Source organism: Morone saxatilis, unplaced genomic scaffold (genome assembly GCF_004916995.1).
Source record: "Morone saxatilis isolate NCDOM2014 unplaced genomic scaffold, NCSU_SB_2.0 Contig24, whole genome shotgun sequence".
NCBI classification, from domain to species: Eukaryota; Metazoa; Chordata; class Actinopteri; family Moronidae; genus Morone; species Morone saxatilis.
The window spans coordinates 11,403,244-11,417,639 of NW_023339807.1; the positions used below are offsets into that span (position 1 = coordinate 11,403,244).

Below are 14,396 nucleotides of genomic sequence, written 5' to 3' on the forward strand. Positions count from 1 at the left end.
ACACACGGCATCACTTCTTCATTCAAATCTCTACTCAGAAGTTGAAGCAGTCCATCTTCAAATTATATGCATGATTATCACTTGCTACAACCAGCACGTATTTATCACATTTTATCATATACTAAAGGTGCAAAGTTAATAGTGTGTGATGGGATGAATGGCAGAAGGTGGGTTAAATCATTTTTAAATTGTAAGTTTGAGTCTGAGTCAGCATGTCCAAAAAACATCTACCACATCACTTCCAATTTACCAGTTTATTCACTTTCATTATGAGATACACACAGCTGATGTGCATGCATTTAGTGAAAGCCAAGATCACAACTTGGTGAGGTTACCACTGTCCTTTACAGATGAATAATAAAAAAAAAAACAATACGATATCTGAAAACTAAATGAAATAACCTCTAGTATTTCTTGTTAGGAGCTGCACAGTGACAAACTACACTCCACAAACTAGTCTCTTTGTATGTGTGTGTGTCCACATCATCTTACCAGACTTGGGGTTGCACAGGACAGGTGGGCTGCTGCTGAGCGTAGGACTGCTGCTGTAATAACCACTGCTGCCACAGCTGCTGCTCATGCTGCTCCGCCGTACACCGACTGCCACTTTAATCTCTTTAGTGGGACTCACTGAGATGGAGAGAGACAAAAGGAGACATTAGAATAAAGATTGATGGGAGAAACAGAAAGAGGGCAATAAAGAGGGACCAGAATTAATTTGACAGCTTATTCACTTGGCCTTTTTACCTGCAGGTCAATCAAGAGCATGAGAAGTACAGCACTAACCCTTGCTGTGTTTGCATAGAACCTTTTACCTTATTGATAATCAGAATTACAGCAAATTCTGAAAACAATCGCCTCATTTAAACTCCTCAATTAGTATAAACTAGGACATATGTTTAAAAACTGTGGGTTAAACTTTTAATAACTGTCAAAAAAATAGCAATAGTTATGTAAACCTCCTCTTTCCAGTTACTTCCTGTTTTCCTGATAGGGTTGTCCACTTCAGTTAATTCAAAAGACATTCCCCTGGGACCAGTCTCTCTCAGGGAGAGAGAGACTCTCCCTCTCTCCCTCTCTCTCTCCCCCCTTCTCTCTCTCCCTCTCTCATTGTTTGGAGATTACAAGAACGTTATACTACTTCTTTGGTGCCTGTTTTCCCAGAGAGAAGTAGTATCAAGTAGTATACTCCAGTAGCATACTGTGCAGTATACTGTGTATGTATATATATGTGTGTGTGTGTGTGTGTGTGTGTGTGTGTGACTGGACAACAGGACTTGCACCATTTTCTTCTGCCTGGCAACAAAAATAACTATTATCTATATATTGCAGACACCACCAAGGACACCAGTTATCACGCGTGTGTCACTACAAGATAATGCAAAAAGGGTCAATATGTCACTGTGGATTTTTCCTAGAAGACATAATCCAATAATAACCAAGGAAAACATCTGAACTTTATAGCAAGAACAACAAAACACATTTTCTGTCTGGTTTTAATTGAAGGGCAGGTAACCTCAGCTTCTCAGTCAACCACACACTGACTGCAATTAATAGCTGTAGGGCTTTGTTATCAGTTAATCATTGAATCATTTCCTAAATTAATCCAGGGTGCGAATTACATTTAATAAGACATCACCTCCCCTGAAACCATGATTTGTGAAGTTTTGGGGGGGGTCTCTAAAATACTGACAATTTGCCATGTATTTCAAAATTTTCTGTATCTTCAGTATCAGATCATGAGTAAATGTAGGCTATTATTGATGTATGATTAATGAAAGAGGCTGATTCATTACTATCTCACTTCAATAAAGATTTTTGCAATCACCATCAAAGTGTGGTTGCACTATATCCTAAACTTCACTCACTTTAACTTTGGGAATAAAACACACTTTCCTAGTCCCATTCAGTTTGCATGCTCCCGCCATTATTCCCCTAAAAGCCCATAGTATAGTTCACACAATGAATTAATCAATTAGTTGTTTGGTCCATAAAATGTCAGAGAATGGTGAAAAGTGTTGATCGCGATTTCCCAAAGCCCAAGGTGATGTCCTCAAATGTTTTCTCGACAACCCAGAAATATTCAGTTTACTGTCAAAAGGACTAAAGAAACAAGAAAATATTCACATTTGAGTAGCTGAAATCAGAGAATTAATTTTCTTAAAACTGACTCAAAATGATGAATCAATTAATACTTGGTGACTAATTTAATAGTTGACAACTAACTGATTAATCAACTAATCGTCATGGCTCTAAATAGCTGGTATACTATATACACAGCTAGATACATTAGACTAGACATGACTGGGGTACGTCCAGTTACTGTGTGTGTGAGTACAGTTCCTACCTGAGAGGAAGCTGGTGTTGCCTCCATCTGAGTTCTGTTTGCGGAGACAGAAGGGGCTGTCGTGACTCTCGGGGATGCTGCGGGCGCGCTCGTGAAGGAGCTCGATCAATCGCCGTCTGCGCCGGAAATTCATCCTGAACTGGTAGAGGAGGGGCCCGTCGACGAAGTGATGCTTGTTGGTGACTGGTGACAAAGAAAAATGGACATGGAGAGGTTTGACAATAAGACATGCTAGAAAAGGCTTTTGAAAACTTCATCCTACTCCGTGGATATTCACTGATCTTATCTGAAAAACAAAATCTTGTCGGTTCTGAACAACCTTATTAATATCTCTGTGAACGGGGCGGGAAGCCCGTCTGCACCTGTGTGTCCAAAGGTAACCAGCTGGGGTCCATCACCGAGGCAACTTTCTATGATGTCACTGATGATGTCATAGTTTATATGACATCATCTGTGATCTGTCATCATCTTTGATCTATAGTGTTGCATCACCAGTGACATCATCAGTGACATCACAAAAGGTTATAAATAGGACCCATTTAAGTTTAAAGTTTAAAAAAATTTTTTTTTTTTTCATCTTTCCTTTTTTTTCAGATGGAGACGCTGCCAACACGACGAGGACCCGGAAGAGCAACACAGGACGGACGGACCAGCGGACTTCAAGGTACGTATTTTTTTTTTTTATTGTATCTTTTCTATTCTAGCTTATCACCCTTTCCTATATTAGCCCCACTTTTTTTTAGCCCCGCTTTATATTAGCCCCACTCTTTTTAGACCCCGTTAATTATATTACCCCACTCCTTTTTTGAACTACCCGCTTATATTAGCCCCACTCGTCTAGCAAAACCCCATCTTATATTAGCCCCACTTTCCTTCTTAGCCCCGCTATTACTATTAGACCCCACTCTTTTTTAGGAGTTTATATAAGGCCCCACTCTTTTTTAGCCCCTCTTTATATTAGCCCCCTTCTTTTAGCCCTCCGCTTATATATTTAGCCCCACTTTTTTTAGCCCGCTTTATTATTTTAGCATTTTTTTAGCCCGCCCTTCTATATTAGCCCACACTCTTTTTTAGCCCCGCCTTTATATTAGCCCCACATTTTTTTAGCCCCCGCTTTATATTAGCCCCCACTCTCTTTTAGCCCCCTTATATTAGCCCCACTTTTTTTTGAGCCCCTCTTTCATATATAGCCCCACCTTTTTTAGCCCCCCTTTATATTAGCCACTTTCTTGTAATAGCCCCACTTTTTTTAAGCCCCTCTTATTATTAGCCCTACTTTTTTTCATTAATTGAAAAACTGAATGCTAATTAATTCTTAACATTCAGAGTGTTTTATTTGACTGAAATCACTTCCTTTTTTAGTCAGTCACTGCTACCCATGGAAGATACACACTCAATTGTTATTTGAGATTTGGGACACTCACTAATGAGTCAATCAATCATCATCAATCAGCTTTTTGCGTAATCACTATCATGTGTAGAGTTGAACAACTGTAATTTTGATATCTATACAATCAAACACATTGCATTGTGGGATTGTTAGTGGATAGTATTTTTCATTCCTGGTAAATGAACTCATCAGCCACAAATACAGGAATGCTTTGTAAAAGCTTATTTAGTTTTTTTTATTTTATGTAATATTCAAAAGTACACACATCCTATTTAGCTGTTCTAGTGCTTACAGCAATTAAGTTGATTGTTGTTTTGATTGATCTGCGAGTTCTCCTGTGTCCACGGATGGGGCGAGAAGCCTGTCTGCGTCTGTGTGGCACGGTCAAAAAATAACATGCTGGATGCAACGGGTCCCATCTATAAACTTCCAGACAAGGTTCTGATGATGTCGTGGTTAATGTCAGCTGGTGGGTCGCAGACTGGCTGTAGAGTGTGTGTCAAAAAAACAGATCCGATGTCTGACCATTTTGACAGAATAGCTTCCACAAATGTCTGTCAAGTGACAACAAGCCATTCTGTAGGCCTTATAGTGTGTGTTAACACAACAAAAATAAAAAGTTATTAGAGTAAATGTGCTCTGATTGCAGGGATGAAAATATGTGTACATGTTTATTTTATGCTTTATTTTATTTTCGCTGAAAACCTCACACATTCATGTTTCTCACCTGAACTGATCTCAGCAGTACCCGAAACCCTAAACTCAACTGAGCAGCATTAAACAAACTGTCCACCGAGCTGAGATCACCCACACCGAACAAACATAAACTGGCCTCAGAGAGGGCCGAGCTGATAAGACGTACAGTACAACTGTCAACTCAAAGTCAGTGTTGAAGCCCTACTTTTAAAGTTTAGTCTTTCCTGAATTCAGAGTTATGGAAAGAGAGTTAAAAGACAGATTTTCAGACACAGGATGACACACAGTTAATAGTCCTCAGTTTAAAATAGCTAAATCCTCGAGTCGTCTATTGAACACATTTGTTTTTTTTTATTTATTGGCTCCTTTTTTGGTTTTTGTTAACCTCCCTTTTATGGCTCTAACACTATGCTGTGTTAAGCCTATTATTTTCCCAAATTTGTATCTATTTTGATCCTGATGCCTTTGTTTGTTTATGTCCTTTAAAAGAAGCTCAAAATGATAGGCTACGTAAATGGAAAAAAAACTACAATTATTATCATAAATCACAGGAAATGCATGAGCACGACTGCCTGTGTCTGGTTTTTATAAGTTTAATAAGTAAGACTCTGTGCCACCTGTATTAAAACTGGATCATTTTCATCAGCTGTAACTGCTGTAAGGCCCATTCATACAGGATATGTAATCAAATTTAAATCAACACACTCCCCTCCAAACCCAGCAGCAGTTCCTCTTATCCAACCTCCCTCACAAGGATGTGCAGATGCGAAGACAACCATGGACTCTAGTCCTGAAGCTTTAATAAAATTACATTAAAAAAAAACATAATAATTTTCTACATTGTACGATTTCTTGAAAAACTACTGTCATCGTTAGATCAAGTTGCCATTACATAGCATGAGTAATGATTCAGACCAATTCAAAATACATATTTCCCTCATATATCCCCACTGAAATCATGTATCAGGTTGGTAATTTCTCAAAGTACTCTTCCACTATGGTTGAAATTAATCCATTAGGGTTTTACCCATTTGACTGACAAGGTCCTTTACTGGACAAGGACATTGACGTTCATTATGTGTCAAAAAAAATATTTGTTATTGCGGACAAATGGAAAACTTAATATGTGTACAAAGAAATGGAAGTAAGTGTTCAGCAAATTTTAACATTGTTTATCTTTATACACCCTTCGCCCATCCCTCCAATATCCTGCCCTAACCAACGCCCTCCCACCCCAATCCTGGTATAATGAGTAAAAAACACAAATGACAGGCTCCTAAAGGCAGTTTAATTCTAATGTCTGTCAGACAGTTACTGTATGTCGGACATCTTTAACCAATGCAGTAATCTTGTGTATTTCTACTATGTAGTCATTTAGTTGTCCTTTGAAACACACACTGGGCTTCTGGTTAGTTCCCATTTCCTTTTGTGGGTGCAAAGCTATTGTCAACCTCACAAAATCCTTTTATTATATGTGACAATAGAAACAAAAAACTATGGAGCAGCCATTAAAGGTCCAGTGTGTAGCATTTAGGAGGCTCTATTGACAGAAATGGAATATAATATTCATAACTATGTTTCCATTAGTGTATAATCACCTGAACTGTATTGCTTATTGAGCCGTTTTTATCTACAAAGGACGACTTCCATTGAATCTGCCATGTTGAACCACACCATGTTTGTAGAGTAGCCCAGAAGAGACAAACCAAACTGGCTCTGGTTCACGTTTTTCACGCATTTCACAGCCACCGTAGTTTCTCCTTCATGCTTGGAAGGCGAGAGTGAAGGGAGGGAGTTGCGATCTACAATTACACCACTAGAGACCCCTTAATCCTTCACACTGGACCCTTAAAGGAGGACTTTTTCCTCCCCCTCTGCATACTAATAACCTGACTGAAAACTCAGTACTAGAATTTAGTTTCTCTTGTTTAGTTTAAAATGATTAAGGAAAATATTTCGGTGGAAACTGTCTCAGTTTAAGATTTATAAAGCCTGCTGTTGACCCACGCTCTTTAGCACAGTGACTATACACTGACCACTTACTGATTTATATTCTTAATTTTCTTCCGTACTTTATGTAAAACTTTTACTTTTACTTCTTGTTTCTGTGGGATCCCTAATTTCAGCAGGTCAGACCTAACAACCACCATATTGTCCCACAGTAAACAATGATGACCAGACACAATGTGGATCCATCCAGACTTGCCTTCTATACATTAGAGGTGTGAATGTGTAAGCATGACCTCTGCCCAGCATAAATGAAGAATTATCTTTCCTTCTCTACTGTGTTTTTAATGTGTTTCTAATGGGAACTGAAGGCCTGTAAACACATTATCAACTTGATTAGTTTAAACCCCTCTCCTTACTGTGACAAAAGGGCGTATGACGATATGTACAGTGCAAAGTCCTCATAACATCCGTGCAACACTAGTGCAGTTATTTCCACAGTGAGGATGACGATATGAAGTCCCTGTGAGGCCGGCAGGAAGCAGATCGGCTATGTATTACATTAAATTAAGTGAAGTGGCAGGAGTATTTTTATGATGCATTGTTCCTAAGGGACATATACAATCTGTAATCCACACCAAAATAGTTCCACATGCCAACCCCCAGCTGTGCTTATGGTTATACTCTGAATATTATTTATTCTATTGTGTATTTATTTTAAAAACACAGATGATCAAATGAAAAAAAGCCCTCCAGCATTAAGGCCATGTGACTCCTCTGCAGTAATACACATCCTAATTGAATCAGACATGGGTGTGAGCAACAGACATCAGCGTCAAATCAAATTTCACGTCATGTGGTGACCCAACAGAAACCCATTCAGGATGCGCGTCCATTGTTAAAAAACAATCTGGAGTGTAAACTGTTGTTTACACACTGTACAGGCAAATACACAAACTCCACCCTGGTGTTTGTCAGCGTTCACTCCATGTTCTAATATTTACACATCCTGAAAATACCTCTAAAGTGAGAGGACGTGGACAACTGTATGGCCTATCAGCACAGCTGGCGCTAATTATGGCTTTAATTGGCTTGGTTTAACGAGGGGCTGCAAACGCTCATTTACAGTTGGGAGTAACGGGTTTGACTACACTGCACACAAAGCAGAAGCACCAATGCTCGACTGAAATAAATGAGAAAAATACAGATTTTCAGTTCCTCTCGAACTCAACAATAAACTGCCAGACTGACGAGTGTGAAATATGTTCTAATGAAAGGAAAACCTCTCAGCATGTGGTGCCTCACTACCTGTTTTCTGATCCCTTCTTTTGTTTAAACTAGACACATTTGCCGATGACTCTATTGTTTTATGATGATAAACATTTCAGAATTGTCACAAATTAATGGAAATATTTTTCTATTTTCCTACTGGGAATAAAACTCAGTTGTGGAAAGTAATTAAACATATCAAACTCAAGTACTCTACTTAATTTTGTGGTACTTTACTTTAACTTAATCCTACTTTATACTTCTACGCCACTACATTTCAGTGGGAAATAATGTACTTTTTACTTCATTAAATGTATCCGTCAGTCTGAATAGCTGGTAAAGCGGGCTTATAGTTTTATACTCGACTGGTAATACTATAAGCCACCACTGCTAAGACTATAAACTGAACCAGTCACATAAAACAAGTGCACATATCACACATCCACAGATAACATGATATCCTCTGGGCTCTACAGCCAGTAGAACTTGTTGACCTCCTGATACTTGTGAACTTCAGGTCACATTTTCCTCTTCTATATTACTCAGTAACATTCTGTAACTCTTGACACGTCAGGTCAGGTCAGCACAGGAGACACAGAACCAGGACTAGTGAAATACAATTCCAGCTAGTGTGAGATATAATCAGTCCAAAATGGCTGGGAGACCAAAATGAGCTGGAACTGAGTTTTAGAAGTGGACAAGATTAGGTGCTGAACTTACACAGTTTCCCACTTGAGACTATGTTAACCTATTTTTTGTTTTAGATGAGGACCAGAAGTATTTTCTTTTAAGATTCTTTAATTGAAAGCTGCAACTGTAATCCAGGTTAGGTCTCTCTAGACCATAGCTGCCCAAAGTGGGGCACCATTAAGTCTCAGTTTTGGCCCTCCAAGGGTAAAAAATTGGGCACCCCGATTTAGACATATTTGATCAGTATGATGGTAAAGTCTCATGTGTTTAAAACTGCCACAAACACAGACTGAATTACACATGACTTTGACAAGGACTTTTTTTTAAAAAGGAGCCAAAAGGGTGTGTTTAAGTGTGCAGATAGGACTGTAATCAAACTATAAATCTACAACAGTTATCAGACAGCATGATTCAAAAGAGCAAAGCAAATGTCACTCAGTGTTATAAATGGGAAGGTCACCAGGTTAAGGAGGAGCTGTGAGGAAGTCTAACTGTAGTCTGAATTCCACTGATGTAATAAAATATATTAAATGACCTACATTTTTATCACAATTTTGTATAAACTAATTGAATTATGCAGGTGTTGCTTGATACAGCGCATAGAAGAACATTTTGGAACAGTCGCCCCATATTCCTCACCGTGCTGGATGATGCCGTGTTCAAGAAGCCTTCGTCCAAGCTGCTCCGCCTCCTCCCTGGTGGCCATCTCCCCCTCCTGTAGCAGCCAGTCGATGAACTCCGAGGCCACCAGTGTCCGCTCAAATGTCCCGGCCTCCTCCTCCCTGGTTTGTAATAGGTTGTTCTCTGTGTTCATCAACCTGTGGAGAGAAAAGAGCAAACTTTTGTTACTTTGATTGATTGCCACCTTACGAGCTTAATCATACACTCAAAAATCAATCTCATCCATAAACTACGCTTAAAATCAATGAGCCAATCCACCGATAGAAGTTTGAAGTTAGAGGTTTGGCTTTATGGGAACTGTGAGAATGCAGCCATAAATTCAGCAATTTGGGTCAATTTAGCATCCACAGTTCAGTATTCATGACTGCATCAAGAAAGCAATACGAATATACTGGAACTAACACAGCTCTGGCTAATGTCTCAATACAAACAACTGGCATGTACCATAGTAGTGTTATACACAGTACACATAGTTCTCAGAAATACTGCAACATGTATAACCAATAATATAATATAATATAATATAATATAATATAATAAGATCCTATAGTACTGGTAATTATCCGCGAGAAGTGTTCAGTGAAACTGGGGTTATTTTGAAACAAAATATTTCTTCAGTGGGAACTGCCAGCAGGGAAAAAAACAGCAACTCTGCCCATTTCTCCACTCTGTAATCTGCACAGTGAAAATGCACAAACACTGCACTGTAACTGTCTCCGGATTAGCACTTCAGCCACATAAGTGGAGGCATTGAGAGTGAATCTTAAAACTGAATTCATGTTATTCCTAGAGCCTCATACACCAAAAACTACAGAGCAGATTAGCATGATGACAAGGTAATTACACCAATAAAAAAACCTCTGTATGCTTCACTGACAATCAATGGAGGTTTGACTTTGTGGGCTCAAATAAAAATCTGCTTCAGTGGATTAGATTTCCTAAAGTTTCTACTGATGATACAAAATATCCCAGTTGAGCACATGTTTTACTGTTTCATTTATAGATCCTGCTCATTCTGAATAGCCTTTATCAAAGGATAACATGATGACATGGGTGGTGTGATTTTTTTTCTGGATGACACCAGAAGACACACACTCACACACACTCAAACAAACACAAACGAGTACACACATGCACAGAACAGAACTGCTGACTCTCTCCCAGAGCTGCTCTGTTAAAAACATATTCACACCCGTCACTCACACCCAAACAGTGTCACCTGAATATTCAAACTGTGTAAAACAGCCAGGCAGCGCTCATAAGAAACAATAACCTTCTTGTGGTGAACCTGTACATGTCATAACACGTGCTAGCAACAAACTGTACCATCAAAGAGAGAGTTAACACTAAACTTTCCACCGCTTTGCTGGCTGTGTTTTGCTGGCACAGGTTATATTCCCACATTCTGTTTTAACAGCTATCAATCATTCACTAAACTCAACTATCAACTCCACACACCAAACAGTGTAATGCAGAAAGACATAAAGTATATCATTTGTGAATATAATAGCAGCTTTGTAGGAATGCTTAGAACATTTCATTAACAGTGACAGTGAATATTTGCACCAGCAGACACATCCTATAGCTGAAGCATTCAGGCTCCAGGCTAGGAAACTTAAACAACCACCAACCTCATTAGACCGGTCCAAACTGGATGGAAGAACCATCGCTGTACAGAAAATCTTTAAATCTGTATAAGCTTGACCACAGACGTTTTCACAGATTCATACCAGATTAGTCAGTTTAAGAGATTAAATATGACTCTCTACTAAAAAGGTTGATGGATGACAGGATGAAACATTAGAAATATGAGAGTTAGATCATAAGATTGATACCACTCTCAATTTCTGTATGCTAAATGTGAAGGTAAAGCCATTAGTCTAATTTAGCATAAAGACTGGGGGGGTGGGGATTATCCAGCTGCTACATCAAGCTACATATTTACCATACAGACATCAGGGGAGAGATCTTCTCATCTAACTCTTCGGAAAAAAAGCAAATAAGCATATTTCCCAAACTTTCAACTATAACTGATAATGGGCAGGCAAGGTTGGTCTGAGATCGAAATGTTCTCAGTATATTTATTGTTTATACATTTCCGGGGAGATAATCTAACATCTTATGCGATGCAGAACATTAGTGGAAAAACCTCCAGAGCCCAGGAAAAACTGCTTCTGCTTTAATAAAGCTAAATGAGGATCCTAATATGTTACATTAACCAAATGAAACATAAATCAGGTGCAGCCAGTGAAAAGCCTCCTCTCTGCAAAAAGCCTCCGATACTTATGGGTTCTTTGTGCTAGTATTATCCTTCCAGTGTGGTTCATTAACTATAATTGATGATCCAGAGATCCAGGCCCGGATTTTAAAATAAGAATTATACTGTCATTAAACTTCCTAGGATGACATTGTATTTTTTAACCCTGGCTGGTGTAAAGTAACAACACTGCAGTTTAAACACATCAAAGAATATTGTCTAAGGCTCACATCCAGGCCTGCTTAAGACCTCATTACGAAATCATGACTTGTTTGGATGTCAAATTGTGATGGATTTGGAGCTTTATTGGGACAGGTGCTATGGCCCACATTAGCCGCCAACATCATAATACAAATGTTGAAAGAACTGGACACAATGTTCTGTGAGACGTGGCTATGTACACAATGGCATTTAATCCATGTAATCATGTTAAGTCAACAGGTCGTGTAATGTTAGCTCAAAGGGATTGACTCAAAGTAAAGCACAGTTCTTGGTATAATACCATGGGTATTGTAAGAGAAGCACTGTATATTATGCATGACACAAGGCTGTATATACAATATGTAACTGGATGATGATAACTTTAAGTGGGACAAGGCGAGCTGCCCTGAGCTGGATGTGCACTGAGCTGGATGTGTAGTTGTTCAGTCAGCATGTCTAACTCAGCTGGAGTGGGCTCCACTGAGACCACCAGGCTCATTCATGCTCTCAGATTTGTCTTGTGCAAAGGTGGGGCACATATAACTCTCTAAGGACAAATGAAAAACAAATATATGACTTTAAGGGACACGTGAGAGCACTATACAGTCAGTAAGTCCAGTATCACAGAGCAGACAAAGGTTTTAACTGAATAATCTATAAGGCAATCTGAAGATCAGAAGAGTGTCAAAAGTAAAAAAAAATATATAACATATAAAATACATTAAACTTGGAGTCATCTGACCTGGAGGTTGATATGCATGAAGCTGAATGTGAGTTTTTTCTTCAGCCTTACCTTTAAATATTTAATGCAGAACCTAAGTAATTTCTAAATATAGCATATTTTAAAGTAAAGCTGAAGTGGAGGAAATCAAGTTGCAATGGCTTTCTGCTGAATTAAAAACTATACTGTAGCTAATTCAGAACCCATATTTAAAAGATAGGCACCATAATTGTTGCTGTTTATATATATGCAAACACATTTTTCTACTTCATGAGCCCATTTCAGCTACATTGTGGACACTTCAAAGCTATATGACTCTTTCGTGTATTTCTGTTATACAAACAGTCCACTACATGTCTTGTAAATGCAACCAGTTTTTAACCTTTATTGACATATAACTTTCTCATGTCAGATCGGTTTCATTTGTACAGCCCTTAATCTCAGTAACAGTCTCCAAAGGCACCTAAGAGTGACCTTATGAAACTACAAATTAATGATAACGTTACCTACTGTATTTATCAGGAATTTCAGTACAGATTAGCATTATCATTTTCCAATCTAACCTAGTTAAAACATAAAATGATCAAATGTCTTTATAGTAAAACTTTCTTTTTTATTAACCTGGTATGTTGGACTTCCTGCTATAATAAGTAAAGACATTCTTCCAGTCATCAGTTAGTCATGTGAATACATTATGATCTACTCTCAAGCAGTGAGAGCAGCTAATGTAATTAAGCAGCCATTATCAGTTGTAAGTGAGCCTCAGCCATGCAGTGACACAGACTTCTTTCTTAGTTTCTATCTGCGTAACACGCAATAAATCATAAGGTATGTTCATAAATGAAAGGTCGTGTTGCTCTCTCTTGATTTAGCTGCATAAATCTTACATGCATGTAAATAGAAAACAAAGATGTTCAGTGTGATGGATGTCTGGAATTCAGAGAACATCATCAATAATGTTAAGTGTATGCAATTTGCAGTTAATGGGCTAAAACGTGCAAAATCACCAAAGGACAGTGGTGCCTGGCCAGTGAGAGACAGAGTCTTTGCTGTTTTAAACGGAGGTGTTTTCTAGCCTTTAAAAGACAAATGGAAAAGTTTGAAACAACCTACAGCTGCCCTGGTGTGGCCAACGGAAAAGACTCTGGTCCTACTGGACCTTTGTGACTGTATGTGAGCATTGAGCCAGCCATTCACTCCTGATAAATAAAGGTTAGATTGAGCATTTTTTGATTCCTTTATTCAAAAGGTCTTTTTTGTCATTTAATAAATTCAATATGAGCATGGATAAATCATCTTTAATTATGCAATTCAACCACAATCTACTGTACACACACGTGTAAACAGTCCACATGGTGAACAATGCTTTAAAAGGCTGTAAAACATTGTCCTCTCTGGCTAACCTGATCTCCTAGGAAATGCTGTCATAACAACTGTTTGAAATACCTTCCTGTGGTTTGTTTATTGGAGTTTCTGTATGCTGATTTGACAACTGACAGCATCAGAGATCAATGTGTGAGGAGGGTTGTTTATTTTTCCAATGGAAAAACTAGATGTGAAACTGGCTGTAGTTACGCGTACTTGATGTAACATACTATATGGTCATTAGGTTAGTACAGTATGTACTGTAGGGGTTTTCTGCAAGAATAAAGGTCGATGCACAGTTTAGTGTTCATGTCCCAGCAAGGACAAGAAGCCTTGAACCAACCTGACCATGGCCATGTTGTTGTGTTTCACTAGCTGCAGTGAATAATTATACAGCAAACCACCTTATAGAAGTTCATTTACTATTTCAACCTACTTTGTATATACTGTGTCAAAAAATAAAACAACCAAACTTTCAAATTCAAGAACTGAAACCGATCAACAGCATGAATCTAAAAATGAACCAAAATGGACACACAGACATAGATAGGTACAGACTTCCATCACCTAGATCACATTTTACACCAGGAAAAAGACACAGCCATGCTAGCAGTTTTAAGAGGCTGTACAATGTGCTATGTGCTGTTTATCATGGCCATCTTACTTTAGCATGTTAGCATGCTAATTACCATTAAACACAAAGTACATCTAAATAGCATAGCAATGTCATTGGTTTTGCAAGTAGGCTATTTAGGGATAAACCAAAGTACCTGATGATGGTGCAAGAGGAAAAGTCAGGAGATTACCAAAGTTATTACACTTCATCCTGAGG

At 38.5% G+C, this 14,396-nt stretch overlaps 1 protein-coding gene across 4 annotated transcripts in view; it reads right to left on the reverse strand.

Moving 5' to 3' along the window:
- deptor (DEP domain containing MTOR-interacting protein) overlaps positions 1 to 14,396 on the reverse strand; it is a 34,133-nt gene that overhangs the window by 11,400 nt on the left and 8,337 nt on the right. For all 4 annotated transcript variants that reach the window (XM_035672023.1, XM_035672022.1, XM_035672024.1 and 1 more), the window contains exons 5-7: positions 8,979 to 9,157; positions 2,348 to 2,530; positions 493 to 630 (exon numbers count right to left, since the gene is read on the reverse strand). In XM_035672023.1, coding sequence (XP_035527916.1) covers positions 493 to 630; positions 2,348 to 2,530; positions 8,979 to 9,157 — 500 coding nt within the window. The remainder of the gene's footprint in view (positions 1 to 492; positions 631 to 2,347; positions 2,531 to 8,978; positions 9,158 to 14,396) is intronic.